General features: G+C 35.2%; 1 protein-coding gene across 12 annotated transcripts in view; it reads left to right on the top strand.

Moving 5' to 3' along the window:
* LOC308551978 (zinc finger X-chromosomal protein-like) overlaps positions 1–17,703 on the top strand; it is a 61,052-nt gene extending 43,349 nt beyond the window's left edge. For 11 of the 12 annotated variants that reach the window (XM_081126910.1, XM_081126916.1, XM_081126909.1 and 8 more), the window contains 5 exons: positions 8,365–8,514; positions 8,741–8,881; positions 12,480–12,638; positions 13,117–13,257; positions 14,029–17,702. In XM_081126910.1, the coding sequence (XP_080983036.1) occupies positions 8,365–8,514; positions 8,741–8,881; positions 12,480–12,638; positions 13,117–13,257; positions 14,029–15,212 (1,775 nt within the window). In that variant the 3' untranslated portion in view covers positions 15,213–17,702. Of the gene's footprint in view, positions 1–8,364; positions 8,515–8,740; positions 8,882–12,479; positions 12,639–13,116; positions 13,258–14,028 lie in introns of all 12 variants that reach the window. The other variant, XM_081126912.1, reaches the window with a different exon arrangement.
* Positions 17,704–18,104: the final 401 nt, after the last annotated feature.

The following is an 18,104-nucleotide window of genomic DNA, read 5'->3' as shown; positions in this document are numbered from 1 at the left end:
TTTAAAAATTGCAAAATGAAGTGGTTGAAAGAAAGATGTAGACATAATTATGGAGAAAATTTAGGAGTCAGAAACAGGAGATGAATAGGAGGCAGAAACAAAAGATGAAACCCACATGCAGAAAACTACTAACATGACAAAGAGAGTTTTAACTAACAATTACTAAAAATCTTCTCCTATGCAGGCAAAATCAGAACTTTGGTAGAAATGGCCAAAAGTAAACTTTAGAACTTTGGAAACTAACTTGCAGCATTTCAGTAAGTTATTTATTCAAGAAAAAAGGCTAAATCTTGGTAATAACATTGAGTTTTGTGTCCTTTTAGTTTGCAGTCTTCACATCCAGTTCTCCCAAAGTTTTGTGTGAGTTAACTTCAAAAACCAAAAACCAACATCCCTTTTTTTTTTTAATCCTCACTCAAGTATGTTTTTTTCCATTGATTTTTAGAGAGAGTGGAAAGGAGGGAGGAAGGTAGAAAAAGAAAGAAACATCAGTGTGAGAGAGACACATTGGTTGCCTCCCACACGTGTACCTACTGGGGCCGAGAGATTGAACTGCAAACCAGGTATATGCCCTTGACCAGGAATCAAACCCACAGCCCTTTGGTGTGGGAGCTCATGCTGTAACCACTGGCCAGGGTGAACATCTTTTTCCCCCCATGATAAATAAAAATCAGTAACCTGGGCGCTTACTAGAGAAGGCAGAAAGTTGTCAGAGCTCCTTCAAACCCCATTTCAAGAGAATTGTTACTATCTAATCTGTCTAATGGTTACCTAGAAAGACTCCATTTGTATGGAAATTTTAATGGAAATTAAAATTTTAACGGAAATTCCATCTCCATTTTAATGGAAATTCTGAGCTTGCTAGTAAGCAGCCTTTTCTCTGGAGTTTTCCAAAAAGGTTATTGAACATCACTCTAAGGCAATAGATACAGTTAGGGCAACCAATAGGTGTTACAACTGTAAAGCTTAGGAAAATCTTTGGAATGAGATGTCCATGAGAACTTTGGGAAGCTGGGATATATTCCTGGGAACTTGAATATGAGAATGTAAGGGTGTACTTCTGGTAGGGAGAAACCTGGCAAGGTCCAAACCTTGGATTAACCTTGAAGTTCTACCCAAGCAGGAAGTAAAAGCCAGGGTGGCGTATAAATTACCTGGCTAAATGTTAAATATATATTGCAACGTGCACACAGAGCTCCTTGGCAAAATTGTGAGAATTACTGGTTGTATGGAAATCTTAGTCCATTCTATAGTTGACCACTTAATTAGTTCTTCAGTGGCCACACAAACAATACAAGCTATGGAATTGGTTCACAAAAGTTACTACACAAGAAGCAGAAAACCATGGGAATGCAAGAATCTGATTTCAAGCATTGCCACTTTATATGTAAAATCTTTGATTTTCAACAAGAGTTATGAGACATGCAAAGACTCAAGGTAACATGGCTTAACCGTAGAAAAAATACAGTAAATGGGAACTCATCCTGAGGAATCCCAGACAGTGAACTTACTGATAAAGACTTTAAAGCATCTGTTGTAAGTTTTTTTAAAAGGACTAAAAGAAATCATATGTAAACAACTAAAGGAAAGTATAAGAATGATGTCTTAAAATGAAAGAATATCAATAATAAGAATCAAACAAAAACTCTGGACTTGAAAGTTCTTTAAATGAAGTCAGAATTTTATCAAAGGAGCGCAACAGTAGATTGATCCAAGCAAAAGAAAGAATCTGTGAACTTGAAGGTACATCAAATAATATTACCCAGTGTGAGAATGGGAAAGGAATAAAGAAAAATTAATAGGTATATTAACCTATAAAACACTGGTAGGCATGTGAACATACATTGTCCCAGGAAAGGAAAGGAAGAAATGGGCCAAAAGAGTATTTCAAGGAAGAAAAAAAAACTTAAAGGAGCAATAACTGAAAACTGCAAATTTGACAAGCAGTATTCATCTATACATATCTACTAAAGTTCAGGGAACTTGTTAAATTGTCAAAATACAGAGAAAATCTTGAAATCAGTTACACAGAAGTGAATCATCACATAGAAGTAACCCTCAAAAAGTAATAGCTGTTTTATCATTAGGTAACAGGAGGTGAGAAGACAGTGGGGTGATACATTAACATGTTGAAGGAAAAAAGACTGTCACCAAGAATTCTATATCTACCTAAAGTTTAAAAAACGAAGGAAAAACTTGACATTCCCAGGTAAAGAAAAATGCAGCGATCCAGACTGCAGTATTTATTATACAGTGGAATAGAATAAAGAGTCCAGAAATAAATCCATTCATCTATGGTTCAATTGATTTTTCACAAGGCTGTCAAGACATGCCACTGGATAAAAGAATAGTCTCCTCAACACATGATGCTGGAATTACTATATACACAATAAGTGAAGTTGGTTTGCTACCTCAAACACAAAAAACAGATTAAAGACTGAAACATGGGAGCTAAAATTAGAAGAAAAACTTTGGTTTAAGTATTGTTAATGTAGGACTAGGCAGTTGATTTTATGGCATGGTAACTAAAGGCCCATGCGACAAAAGGAAAACATGCAGATAGCCAAATTTGAAAATGTTTTTGTTTCAAAGACACTGTCAAAGTGTAAAGGTAACTTAGAATGGGAGAAAATATTTGTAAAGCATATATCTATGCTTTAGGTGGATCTAAGGGCCTGGGAAATAATATATGAAGAACCACAACTGGACGATAAAAAGGCAAACAATGCTATTAAAAGATGGGCAGAGAACTTGAGTAGACATTTTTCCAAAGACACAAGTAGGCACATAAAAGATACACAGCATCATTAGTTAATATGGGGACGTAAGTCAAAACTATAATGAGGTATGACTTTTACACTGAAATGGGATTTTTTAAACTGGAAAATAACAATTATTGGCACAGTCATAAATTGCTGACAGAATTAGAAAATTGTAGTCACATTAGAAAAATTTGGCAGTTCCTCAAAAAGTTAAACAGAATTACCATGTGACCCAACTATTCTAAGTATATATCTAGGAGAATTGAAAACATGTTTACATAATAGTTTTTACGCAAATGGTCATGTTAATCTTTTTTCTTTTTTAAGTATATCTTTATTGATTTCAGAAAGGGGAAAGAAGAGGGGCAGAGACAGTAGATACTGTCTTTAAATATGATTCCAAACTCTTATTTGTATTTTTTTCTTAGATGGGCATGTATTTTAAAATCTATTTTATTTGAATTCATAGACATTGACTTTAATATCAGTACTTAAAACATTTAACAAATGAATGTTGAATAGTTTCTATATGCCTGGCAATGTTGTGTGTTCTTGGAATTCCTAAACAAAACATGAAAGTTTCTTTCAAGATGGCCAAGGTTTAAACTCTGAGGTTTGCTCCAAAAAGGGGTAGGGGAAAAGAAGCACTGTCAAAGGAATGAAGAGGCATGGCTAGTAGGATAGGAGGAAAAACTAAGATGTTGAGTTATAGAACCCAAGTGAAGAAAGTGAAGCACAGAGGACAGTGAACATCTGTCAAATGCTGTTGCTTACTGCAAGTTAAATGTGTCCTGAGAGTTGGTCATGAGTGATGGTTTTGAACACTTTGGGTGAAGTCATGGGCAAAAGCCTAATGAAGAGTTTACAGAAATTGGAATGAGAATTGGAGAAATGAAGCAGTAGCCTGCAGGAGATATGAGTTCAAGAGAGAGTAGTTTTATTTTAAGAGAGTAGGGAGAAAAAGCTTCTTTGGTTCTTATAGAGGATGATAGGTAAAGTAATAGTGTAAAAGATAGTTGGTGAAAGGTAGAAGAGGTATTTTAGTGCTTAAGCGGAGGGATAGGTTTTAAATGACAGGGAACACAATTAAATTTGTAGAAACACGCAGTGAAGACAAAATTTATGGATTTAGTTGTTCCCAGGCAGGTAGAGTAAATTTCAGTGGATTATCTCTTACGATGTTTCAGTAGTTTTCAGGGAGAGTAGCTGGTGTTGGGAGCTTTAAGGAAAAAGAGTGAAATAGAATCTTTTCAAGTATTTAGAAATTGACCATTAGCATTGTGGGCTTTTTTCCTTAATCCAGACTTAGTTGCATAGAAGCAGATGTAAAAAACTTGCCTTAACTAGGTTTGTGGTTCGCAAATCAAGTGTGATAAAATGAGAGAGGAGCATAGGAATTGGAAGAATATGCAAGGAAATAGAATGATCAACCTTGCAATTGAACTGGTTTTGTGGTTGTATTTTTGTTGTTAATCCTCACCTGAGTATATTTTTCCCATTGATTTTTCAGAGAGTGAGAGGAAGAGAGGGAGGGAGGGGGAAAGAAGGAAACATTGATGTGAGAGAGACACGTCTATTATTATTTGCCTCCCGCTTGGCTCCCTGGCTGGAGCCTGGTGAGGGATACTGGGCCTGGTGGGGGATATGTGCCCTTGACTAGAAGTTGAACCTACAATTTAGATGCATGGGATTACACTCTAACCACGGAGCCACATTGGCGAGGGCTAGTCTTTTAAAGTGAAGTTGAAGCATAAAGGAATGAAGACTTGCTTAAACATAGGGCACATGGGGTATTTTGGTGGGGGTAGGTGTTTGGGAAAGAACACTAAAAGCAAAAGGCAGTTAGGGCAGTTACTAGAATTTGTTTTACATGGTAGGAAAAGAAGAATGGGTAAGGCAACTGACTGGATCTTTGTTTTGGGAAATTTGATTGTAGTAGTGATTTAGGGGCATTTGGTGAGAAACCTGGGGAGAAGGAAATCAAAATGACATTTGTTATGTTCCTGGGATATGTAGTGATTGATAAACTAACAGTAATCTGATCTTCAGAGATTAGACAGTTTAAGTAAATGGAGAAGAAAGCCATATATATACTTGAGTAGGAACACTGAGAATTAGAAGATTTTTGTGTTTTCATGAGATTAAATTAGACAAAATGTAGTTCCTGTGCAAATCCAGTGTCATTCTTTTTTCTTGCAAAATTATGTTTTCTCTAGAAGCTGAGAGAAGTTAGATAACAGTGAGATGAAAATAAAACTATGAGTACGAAAGACATACGTCTTTCTCATTACCTCCCCTAAACACTTACATGGAGCTCACTGGGTAGATGCTAAATTTCAGTGTGTTTCTATTACATAGTTTAAAAACAGAAGTAACCAGGAAGGTCTTTTATAGACTGTAGGTAAATATGTGACATTGTGCAAGTTCTAAAATTATTAGATTTTCCATCCTCAGGAATTCAATTTTATGGTTACCTACAGACATTTCTAACAATATTTAGTGTGTAGACGTAGCACTTCAGATTTTTCAGTACTTGTTTAGAATCACTGCTTACAAATTTGCCAAGGGAGGCCAGCTTTATCATCATAGAGCATCAGACTCTTCCGAGATAAATTCTCTAAAGAAGTTACAGATTTGTTCATGGTTCTCCTATCTAGTTTGCTAAGATCTTCATCCTGTAATGCAAAGTCTGACATTCCAATGCCAGCTTTAGGAGAATACCCCAGTCAGTTGGATATGTCTTAAAAATATTCATCTTTGAAAAAAAGGCAAAATACACATCAGACCAGAATTAAGGATTTGATGCCTATTTGTGCTCAAAAACTATATTTATAAAACACAGTCAAAATACTTTAATTTAGGTAGTTATGGTGAAGGTTTAGGAAAGGTGCATGTATTTATGAATGTATGCATGTATTTATCATTGTAAAGAGTTTAAATTTATCATTGACTAAATTGTTAGAACCTTGGTATCATTAAACATTTTTCTATCAGTTTGTTCTCACTTCAGAAGTTACAAACCCAATCTACTGTTCTCTTGCTATTTACCAAAGTCCTTGCCTTCTTTTGTTGTATATACAGTTGAAAGCACCAGTCAGGATTTCTTCCTACTTTTTGCATTGCAGGCTTATGTCCAGTCTTCTCCTTTAGAACAGTACAGCTACATTCCTATTGATATATAATTTCTGTACTCAGGTTTCAAAAGAAATAGTGCTTTTCCTTTAAGGGAAGTTTCATCCTTTTTCCTAGTTTCATCTTTTCTTCTTTCTCTCTAGATCTTGATCCAACTGTTCACCATGTCTTCTAATTCTCTTTATTACTCATGTAAATCATGAACATGCATATTTTTATACATTGAACAATAACCTCCTTGCTCTGCAATCCATTCTGATTATTGCTCCTTTCTTCTTTTAAAAAGTAAACTTCTTAAAGAAATGGGTACCTTACATAGAATTTTTAACCCACTTTAGTCTGACCCCATATAGCATTCACTAAAAACACTTTTCATCAAGAACATCAGTGTTACTGCAAGCCAGTGCATGTGTTTCTCCTTGACTGTACATGGTTATGTTATTGTCGTTCATGTCTGTAAGAAAAATTTCAGGATCCTGTTTAAAAATAATTTTGTGCAAGTAATTTATTTGGCATGGGGTTGGTCTTGATTTCTGATAAGCAAGAAATTATATTAAATAAAATGTCATTGTTTTCACTTTTTAATGTCAGTTTTTGAAGTCCTAAATTCATTTTAATATTCTACATAAAAATATTCTATGTAATGTTCTATGTAATTATACATAAGAATGTTGATTTAGGCAAATGCAGTTTTTGACTTCTTGTGGAACATGATGAGGAATTTGCAGAATTATTTTAAAGATGTAAACATCTAATAAATTCCATGTTTATAATCAAGAATTTAAGAAAATTAAGTAGTAGTTAAAACTATTCCCACGGCTTAGCTGAGTTGTGCTTGAATCGTGAACATAGTCATCTGATTCCATTAGTAGTTACTTATACCATTTGTTGCCTACAGCAGCTTAAATCTCTTAAGAATCTATGTTAACATACCAAAAGTTGATTGTTTGAATCAACATGGATTAAGTTTTGAATTCTGGCTGTGCCAGTTACTAGTTTTGTGACCTCAGATTAAGTCAGTCAACTTTCCTAAACTTTAGTTGGGTCTCTGTATAAAATGTTGGCAGTATTTTAACACCTTTTTCATAGGCTTAGTATAAGTAGTAAGTAGTACTTACAGTAATCAATAAATGTTAGCTATATTATTGTTATCACATTTAAAAATAATCAGAATTATCTGCTTTTCTACTGGGTTATAAACTTACTGAATCCATGACTTCTCATATGTTTTATCTCACTACCTAGCCCAAAGTCTGATTTATAGTCGTGATTCTTTGTTAAATTGAAAAAATGTATAACCAAAAGGATAACAAAATCCACCTATTCACGGGAACTTGAAAGGGAACTACAAGGAAAATGAAAAGGCTTGATGAGTGTATTCAGTCTTGTTTTGTTTTCTTTGGTTCTGCTCTCTACTGTGTTTTTGCTTTTGTCAGGCCACTTGTGTCTAGAGCAGAGAGAACATTCCTTCACTGTTTGTCTAATGCATTCAACATCAGTAAATCTAACTTTTTTGGTGAGTTAAATCATATTGGTATGTTTTCATCACTTTATTAAACTTTATTTTGTGCCAGTGGAGGACCATAAGTGGACAGCAGTGAATGAAAAAAGTTACATTATGTGGAAATATTATTTTTGGTATTCATTTCAATCCAGAGTCTGTTTCTGTTGGACATTATTTTTCACTTGTTAATTTTCCAAATCCCAAGCATAATTTTACATTATTTCTGCTATATTGATAAAGTTTAAAATATGAAATATTCTATATTGTTTGAATCTCTACTGTTGGGACTGATAGGCGCCTTTGTAGGTAAGTAAGGGTAGTTTTTTCCCCCTAAACATAAAGTTGTCAGCCTTCATTAAGATATGTGAGAATGTTTGTAAATATACATTGGCTGCATTTCTCAGCAGTGATGCAGACTATTTTTTAAAAATCGTATGTGTTCTGTGTAGTTTTATGTTTAAATAACTTCATAGTAGAATTTATATTCACCATTGCAGTGTACCTTTCTGAAAATCATATTTTAAAATATTTACAATTCTAATAGAAATGGATAAGAACAAATAATATTAAGGAGTAATGAACCTTAGGTAGTACTGATAAAAATACAGTAAGGCCAGTGTTTGATGATTGTGCTACTAAGATATTCTTCCCAAGATTTTGGAGAATATAATAAGGCTTATACCTAATGGATATAATTACATCCAGGGATGAAGTATATCATTTCATTACTTTCGTTAGTTTTCAAGGCTATCAGGTGTTTGTTTTAAGTAAAGTATTTTTTACCTTAATATCTCCTCCCACTTTGATAAGACTTTAAAAATTTATTGATTGATTCTTCTGCTTTCTATATTGTCCTCTTTGATGTGAGTCAAATTAAAGATTATATTTTTAAAAAGGACATTTGAAAATGGTAATATTTTATTTTAGTATTTGCTGTTATTTATGGTGAATTTCTTCATTTTTCAGTGGATGATGCTGGCAAAATAGAACAGAATGGTTCCTCTGGAGTGACCATGGACACAGAATCAGAAATCAGTTCTTTGAAAGTAGATGGCACTTGTCCTGAAGTCATTAAAGTTTACATTTTTAAAGCTGACCCTGGAGAGGATGACTTGGGTAAGAGGAAATCTTTAGTATGTTACATATCCTAATCAAACATGTCAACCTGATTACTTTTGGTTGGTTTAGATGAGGACATAAACATTTTTTTTAGGATAACTTTTTAAAACAGATTTTCACTATACTAACATAGAAGTGTTTGAAGAGGTAATTATTTGTTAAAGTGAAGCAGGTAAAATTAAGTTTTCACATAAGTTCTTGGGGCTGTCATCTTTCCTGCTAGGTGGCACTGTAGACATTGTGGAGAGTGAACCGGAGAATGATCGTGGGGAACTGCTTGACCAGAATAGCAGTATTCGTGTGCCGAGGGAAAAGATGGTTTATATGACTGTCAATGACTCTAAGCAAGAAGAAGATGATTTAAGTAAGTAGGTGGCCTTTTTATGGGAGATTGTTTTGTGTTTCTATATGCTTTTAATTTAAAATGCAACCATACTTGCAGAAAATAAGCAGTACTATTACGGGCATATTTCATATTCCATATGTCATATTTCAGAGAATAACAGCCATTCATAATGTATGTTTAGGATTTTACTTGAAAAGGAAATTATGGTGAAGGCAAAACAAGAAATTATTCATTCACCAAATATATATTTACTATATGAAAAGTGTTCTGTGGGTGTAACTTTTAAAAATAATTTATCATTATTGTTGAAAGTATTACACAGATATACTTTTTTTCCACCATTGATCTCCTCCACCCCACATACGCACCCCTCAAGCCTTCACCACACTATTGTCTGTGTCCATGGGTTATGCATATAAGTTTTTTGATTAATCTCTCCCCAACCACTTTCCCACCCCTACCTTCCCACTGAGATTCATCACTCTGTTCCATGCTTTTATCTCTCTGTATTTATTTTGTTCCTCAGTCTATTTTGTTTATTAGATTCCACTTATGAGTGAGATCATGTAAAACTGAAGCAGGAAGAATAAGAAAACCTGAATAGGCTAATAACAATTGATGAAATCAAAGCAGTAATAAAAAAACTCCCAGCAAACAATATCCCTGGTCTGGATGGCTTCACAGGGGAGCTTTCTAATTCTTTAAGGTGTAGAGTTAGAGATAGTTTAATAAAATTTTTTTCTTTTCTTTTTGAGGTAGGCCTATAATGCTATGAATTTCCCTCTTAGGACTGCATTTGCTGTGTCCCATAGATTTTGGATTGTTGTGTGTTCATTTTCATTTGTGTCCAGGAAGTTTTATATTTCTTTCTTGATCTTGTTGGTAAGCCATTCATTGTATAATGACACGTTATTTAGCCTCCATGTGTTTGAATGTTTTTGAGGGCTTTTACTGTGGTTGATACTAATTTCATGCCTCTGTGATCTGAGATGCTTGATATGATCAGTCTTCTTGAACTTGTAGAGACTTGTTCTGTGTCCTAACATGTGCTCTGTCTGAGAATGACCCATGTGCACTTGAGAGTAATGTATATGCTGCAGTTTTGGGGTGAGATGTTCTATAAATATGAATTAAATCCATCTGATCTAGTGTGCCATTTATAGTCTCTGTTTCTGTGTTGACTTTTTGTCTGGAAGATCTATCCAGTGAAGTCAGTGAGGTGTTAAGGTCCATGACTATGACTGTATTGCTATTGATCTCTCCCTTACAGTCCTTAAGGTTATTTTTGATAGTTCCTTATTTATTGCCATTTTAATTCTTTATGCCTGTGTTTCTGTCTCTTCTCCTTTTTTAAAAAATATCTTTATTGATTTTAGAGAGAGGAAAGGAGAGAGAGAGACAGAAACATCAGTGATGAAAGAGTCATTGATTGGCTGCCTCCTGCATACCCCTGACTGGGGAGCGAGCCTGCAACCCGGGCATGTGCCCGGACTGGGAATCGAACCCCAATTGCCTGGATCCTAGGTCGATGCTCAACCGCTGATCCATGCCCGCCAGGCTCTGTCTCTTCTTATTACAGCAGTCCCTTTAACATTTTTTGCATTGCTTCTGTTTCAGTTTTGAATTATAGCAGGTCCTTTAACGTTTCCTACAGTGCTGGTTTGGTGGTGATAAACTTTTTTAGTCCCCCCTCCCCCTTTTTTTTTTGGTCTGGGAAGCTCTTTATTTCACCATCTATTTTGAATGATAGTCTTGCTGGATAAAAAGTAGCCTTGGTTTCAGATTCTTGTTTTGCATTACCTTAAATACTTCATGCCATTCCTTTCTAGCCTGTAGAATTTCTGACCAGAAGTCATCTGACAGCCTTATGGGAGCTTCTTTGTGGGTGACAGATTGCTTTTCTCTTGCTGTGTTTAATACTATGTCTGACTTGAATTTTTGGCATTTTAATTATGATATGTCTGGGCATGGGCCTCTTTGGATTCTTCTTGCTTGAGACTCTCTGTGCCTCCTGATCCTGAGTGACTTTTTCCTTGACTAGGTTAGGGAAGTTTTCTGCCATTATTTCTTCAAACAGGTTCTCTATCCCTTGCTTACTTTCTACCTCCTCTGGCACTCCTATGATGTGAATACTGTCACATTTTATGTTATCCCATAGCTCCCTTAAACCCTTGTCCTGTTTTTTAATTGTTTTTTCTTTTTGGGTCTCTTGATTTTTTTTCTACCCTGTCTTCTAATTCACTGATCCAGTCCCCTGTTTCTCTAATTGGCTGTTTACTCCTTCCAATATATTCTTTATTTCTGCTATGTCATTCTTAATTTCCTTCATAATTTCCGTATCTTTTTTCTTGAGCATCCTTAATTCAGTATTCTGAACTCCGTATCTGACAGATTGCTTATCTCCAATTCACGTAGCTTTTTTTTCTGGAGACTTCTCTTGTCCTTTCACTTTGCGCTTGTTTTTTTGTCTCCCCATTTTGACTGTCTATTTGGGTTTGTTTCTATGTATTAGATAGGCCTGCTAGGACTCTAATTCCTATTGGAGGGTCTCTGGTGCAGGCCAGTGAGAGACACTGTTTGTGACTGGCCTTCAGTACAGTACCCTGTTTGGAACTGTGAACACTTTATGGCTTGAGGTGTCCTCTGTGGGGCTGGGTGCATTGGACAGGACCAAGGTGCACACCAAAGTCTGCTTTTCCAAGGCCTGGGTCCAGGCAAAGACTCAAAGCACCCTGAGGTCTGCCTCTGCCTACAGGCTGATTCATCTGATTCTTTTAATGAGCCTGAGCCGTAGCAACTCCACTGGGTAGAATGAGAGGTTTTTTAGCAGGATGGGGCAGTTGCTTTCCCGTCAGGCAAAAGCTGCTTGCAAAGGAAATATCTGCCTGTGAAGGACGTCCTCTGCAGTGTGTGGGAATGACAGCACAGGAATCCAGAGGGGTGCCCTCTGAGTTCTATATCCAGAGCCCATAACCCTAGATTCTCCTCACACAGCTCCATTCTTCTTTGCCCTCCCTCTGCTGGACCTCAGGGTGAGTGGCTGCACATGAAATTTTGTGTGTTGGCTCTTTAATAGAGTGCCTGCCTTTCCAGCCATTTGTCTCTGGCAGAGAGAAACCCAGCTGCTTTTCATAGCCAGATATTATGTGGGCACATTTGTCAGTTCTGGTGCTCTGGCTGGGAAACCCAGCCTGGGGTTTAGACCCAGAGTTCTCAGTGGAAACCCCTCAAGCTGAGATATCCCTGGGGACCTTCAGCTGCTACCTGTGGGAGCCCAGGTAGCCCTCTGGAGCCTCTGTACTTGCTACCAGTCTCTGTGTGGTCTCCACTTTTCCCCCTTGGTTATTAGGGTGCTCTCCAGCTCATCTTCAGTTGAAGTCTATTATTCAGGATGGTTTTTCCATATTTTAGTTGTAATTCCTGTTTGGTCCTGTAGAGTCAGTGTAACTTTCATTCTGTCACCATCTTTAATCTCCCGGATGTAACATTTGAATCTTTCTGTTTGTAATATTTGAATCTTTTTCTACTTATCTGTATTAACTGAAATAAAATTATAGATTGTGCCTGATCTCTTATAAACCTGATCCGAAAAGTGCTCTGTTAACTTTCTATTTAGATGTTGCAGAAATCTCTGATGAAGTTTATATGGAAGTGATTGTAGGAGAGGAAGATGCTGCTGTTGCAGCCGCTGCTGCCGCCGCAGCTGTGCATGAACAACAAATTGGTGACAATGAAATAAAAACGTTCATGCCAATAGCATGGGCAGCAGCTTATGGTAAGTGACACAGCAGCTAAAAACACTTATGTTGCTTAAACATAAATTGTTGTTGAAAATTGTTTCTATGGGCTTAGTTTTCAAAAAGGTGAAGTACCAGTATAGTGATTTAAGGAAAAGTAGAGGAAGCTTATATATTTTACATTTTTTCCTTTAATTTTAATAGGAATTTTCTTCATGTCTATCTTTTGTGAGAGGTACATAGGCTTTCAGCCTGAAATTTTTTATCTTGATTATAGCTGGGCCTTAACTTCACAGTTCTGAGTCACAATTAGGTATGTTCATGGAGAATGATGCTAGATTTGGAAGTTAGGTATCCAGTCATATATAAATATGCCCATAAAACTCACTTTAACTAGTTAGGGAATTTTGTCATTCATGAGTATCATGGCTTTTCATTCCTGTATTAATAAAGAATCCCTATTTTGTTATAATTAAAGAACACTGTATAATTTTGTTTTTTAATACACATTGTTAGGTAATAATTCTGATGGAATTGAAAACCGGAATGGCACTGCAAGTGCCCTCTTGCACATAGATGAGTCTGCTGGACTCGGCAGGCTGGCTAAACAAAAACCAAAGAAAAGGAGAAGACCTGATTCCAGGCAGTACCAAACAGGTGAGGGCACATGAGTTCCACAGCACAGTGTGCTTTGTGAACTCTCAGATGAAATTAATATGTATCCACTGAGGTGTTGTGATGGCATTTTAGATGCTAGACCACACATAGCTTTTGTGTATTGAATTGACAAATATAATTTTAAGAACTTGGTGATATTCATGAATGATTTCCTTGGATAAAAAGAAATTGTGTTTGGATCAGACATTCAGGAAAAAATTAAAATCTCAGCTTATTTTAGTGGAAATAAAAATATGGTAGTTAACTTTCAATGAATAAGTTTAAAGAATCTGTTAATGTTAGCATAAAGCAAGCATCATTTACAAGAGAGTAAGACAGATACTTTGATTGTTTATTGGGTGTATTTCTTTCCTGTATTGTCTTGTATACTGATTTGCATATTAAAATATTCTTTATAGTTGTAGTTGAAATGTAATTTAGCCTAAATTTATGTTGGAGTAAGCAAGGTTGCAATGTTGAACTGCATTACTATGAATGATTTGCAGTAGAGATCTAAATTTTTATAGCTTAAAATTGGTACTTTATTTATTTTGACCTAGGAGTGAGATTGGTATAGTCCTACTGAATGAAGTTTCTGAACAGATTCTCTTTATTCCTAGGTTGCTATATCTCTTTTGTTGACTCAGTTAAGAAATGTTAATGTAATTTAGGAGTGCTTGTCCAATAATGTTTAGAATATATTTACATTCTTGAAGAAATTAAAACAGAACTTGGTTTGATTTCTCATGTGTCTTTCTTTTCCTTTCTTAGCAATAATAATTGGCCCTGATGGACACCCCTTAACTGTCTATCCTTGTATGATTTGTGGGAAAAAATTTAAGTCCAGAGGTTTTTTGAAAAGACACATGAAAAATCATCCTGAACACCTTGCCAAGAAGAAATACTGCTGTACTGACTGTGATTACACTACTAACAAGAAGATAAGTTTACACAACCACCTAGAGAGCCACAAACTGACCAGCAAGACAGAGAAGGCCATTGAATGTGATGAATGTGGGAAGCATTTCTCTCACACTGGGGCTTTGTTTACTCACAAAATGGTGCATAAGGAAAAAGGAGCCAACAAAGTGCACAAGTGTAAATTTTGTGAATATGAAACAGCTGAACAAGGGTTATTGAATCGCCACCTTTTGGCAGCCCACAGCAAGAATTTTCCTCATATTTGCGTGGAGTGCGGTAAAGGTTTCCGTCACCCATCAGAGCTCAAAAAGCACATGAGAATCCATACTGGGGAGAAGCCATATCAATGCCAGTACTGTGAATATAGGTCTGCAGACTCTTCTAACTTGAAAACGCATGTAAAAACTAAGCATAGTAAAGAGACACCATTCAAGTGTGACATTTGTCTCCTGACTTTCTCAGATACCAAAGAGGTGCAGCAACATGCTCTTATTCACCAAGAAAGCAAAACACACCAGTGTTTGCACTGCGATCACAAGAGTTCAAACTCAAGTGATTTGAAACGACACATAATTTCAGTTCACACGAAGGACTACCCTCATAAGTGTGACATGTGTGATAAAGGCTTTCACAGGCCTTCAGAACTCAAGAAACACGTGGCTGCCCACAAGGGTAAAAAAATGCACCAGTGTAGGCATTGTGACTTTAAGATTGCAGATCCATTTGTTCTAAGTCGCCATATTCTCTCAATTCACACAAAAGATCTTCCATTTAGGTGTAAGAGATGCAGAAAGGGATTTAGGCAACAGAGTGAGCTTAAAAAGCATATGAAGACACATGGTGGCAGGAAAGTGTATCAGTGTGAGTACTGTGTATATAGCACTACAGATGCCTCAGGCTTTAAACGACATGTTATTTCCATTCATACGAAAGATTACCCTCACCGTTGTGAGTATTGCAAGAAAGGGTTTCGAAGACCTTCAGAAAAGAACCAGCACATAATGCGGCATCATAAAGAAGTGGGCTTGCCCTAACGATACTTGTATAGATGTTTGTGGAGATGCTGGCCTCGAAGCAGAAAAACTCACTTAAAAGCCAGTCAGTCTCCACATACAGAACTATACACTGATTTATGGTGTGTACAAATAGTATATTGCTTCTAGTTGACTTTTTTTTTACATTTAATTCCATAGGGTGTTCTGTATCCTATTTAGTTTGTTTAATGAGAGAAAAGTAGCAACAATCAAGTTGCTTTTATTTAAATAACCCCTGATTCTGTTTTTAAGTCTTAGAATTTTTATTATTTATTTATTTACTTTATTCTCTTCGATGGTACTCTTCTAAGACTCCTTAAAGGTGAGAATGCATAAGATTGGTAACTCTAAAAATAAGTCATTTTTATATTTTCCCCATGAATTTTTTATATTAAATAGAAACATCTGCTAATATGAATGGGAGATACTACTATCAAGTCTAAGATGAAAGTTATTTCCTTGTCTTAGTGTTTTCGTATCACATGACAATGAAACTCCCCTTATGAGAATTTTGGTAGGTTTGTACTTAATTGTTATTTGGTTGAGGACAAAGTATGGTTTCTTTGACTTCTTTTGTAGTGTTTACATCTTGTCAGTACAACACACTTTTAGAAAGTCTTACTAAAAAGTTTTGATTATTCCTGTTTTAGAATGGTGGCGTTCTATAAATGAAACTGTGAACTGAGTTTTGAGATAAGTTGTGGTTCATAGGACTTTTGCAGTGTATGTGTAAAAATTTTATATGTGCTTCTGTGTTGCTTATTTTACATATGTATACACAATTCCAAATTTAAGTCTAGTGAATAGTATTAAACATAAAGTAAACTGATCCAGGGTTGTACGAAAGAGCATTTTGCAAACTTGCTACTATTCAGAGAGATTAAAATTCAGCTGAATCATAACTAGGGAAATAATGACACTAATATTTGTAAAGACTGAACTTATTTTTCTTTTAACTATCTTTGGTAATTGGAAAACAGAGTTAAGGAATTTCTAAATAGAATGTATTCTTAAAATTTCAGCTTCATAACTTGATTTTTGAAAGGCTAATGACTCTCCAAACAAATCTCTTGGTTCTCACTCAGAAGCCTATAAAAGAAATGTCTTTTCATTAAGTAAAGAGAACTTAGGGAGCAATGGCTTCATATACCAGAGAATGTGTACTAATTATACTTGGCTAGTTCAGCCTTCCTTTTTTTTTGTAAACAGCAGAGTTCCAAAGACTTAACATTCAGTGATAAACATGTAACATACATAATGAAATGTTAGGCTTTATTTGGAATTGCCAAATCTTTCACAGTTTTGTTTTTTGAGTTGACATCGAAAGGGTCAGTGAGTCATAAACGTAGATATAAAATTAATTCAAATAGTTAATTAGAATTTGATTTTATGAATATATGTTTTCAAAAACAGATTTTTTAGGTAACTTAAATTGGCTGTGGCACATAATAGGAGATTAGAAATTTTTATTCCTACTGATAGCTACCATGCAAATTCATTATGGTGCTTCCTTCTACTCTTGCTGAAAAGTTTTTACCTTTTGCCTTTCTATATGCCACTAATAGCCATACTCAGAAGTTATATTGGTAGGGTTAGAAATCTAAATATGTGGGGGTTTTAAGAGTCTTTGAAGGCCAGATTAACTTAGTTCTAAATCAAATACTTTAGATACGTAGTAATTTAAACCTAATTCCAACCTAAGTCACAAGAAGGATTTTGGTACCTTTTATGCTTTCTTGGCCCTCATATATGTCACCACCCATTTTTTAGTGTTCTTCCTGTTCTTGAAAACTCTTATATTTTGTTTGAGAATATAAAAATTTCCCTTGAATTTGTTTCCCCCCGAAGTAATATAAAAGGAAGTGTTTAAATGAAAGTTTACATTAACAAATTTTAAAACAAGATAGCTATTTATATTTTTAAAATAAACTTAACAGAACACTTTACATTATTTTCTCACATAGCCTGAAGTCACACAATTGTTTTGTTTTTAACACAGTATTGAAACCTTTAAAAGGTAATTTGGTCAAGTGAATATGATAAAACATTTGTCTTTATAAAGAAAAAGTGAAATTGTACTTATTGTTATATACTGATATTAGTTGCAGGCTATTTTAATTTTAAAAAAAATTTGATTAGCAAAGCTAAAGAACTGATGTTTTTGTTTAATGTTTAAAGAGGTACAGATTTTTACAAGAACATAAGTTATTTTATTGAAATAGCCTATTAAGTATTATGTCTTCTTCTGTACACATTGTAAAATACTTAAAGTAAAATATGAAATTCATATAAAAAAGTGTGACACTATTGTAAATGTGTACTTGAGAATAACATGCAAAAATAAAATTAGAGTATTTTTCTGCTAATCAGTGTTTAGTGTATTTGATTGATACCAGTACTAAGTTAACACTTTTTCTTAAGGAAAAAACAACAACATGTGCAGTTTTGTTAAATCTAATAAACATAGAACAGTGGACTATTTTTGTTTTCCCATTTCTTAATTCATTTTATACAGCAATGGAATGGAAAATGCTTAATTTTGATTTTGTGTCTTGGATGTAAATGTTAACCCCATGATTTTGCAAGTTAGAATAGTTGAAAGCTAATCAGCCCGGCCGGGCGTGGCTCAGCGGTTAAACGTCGACCTAGGATCCAGGTGATCAGGATTCGAGTTCCGGTCAGGGCACATGCCCAGGTTGCGGGCTGCAGCCCATCAGTGACTCTCTCATCATTGATGTTTCTGTCTCTCTCTCTCGCTCTTCTTTCTTCTCTCTGAAATCAATAAAGATATATATTTTTTTTTTTAAAAAAAGCTCCTTAATTCAATTCTCCTTAATCAGTGTATCCTTGAAATTCATTTTTATTTTTATCTTCACTAAAGATAGGTTATTT

The sequence above is a fragment of the Miniopterus schreibersii genome (genome assembly GCF_964146895.1).
Source record: "Miniopterus schreibersii genome assembly, chromosome: Y".
Taxonomy (NCBI): Eukaryota; Metazoa; Chordata; class Mammalia; order Chiroptera; family Miniopteridae; genus Miniopterus; species Miniopterus schreibersii.
The sequence above is the reverse complement of the archived record's forward strand: the minus strand, read 5'-3'. Positions and strand labels throughout refer to the sequence as shown.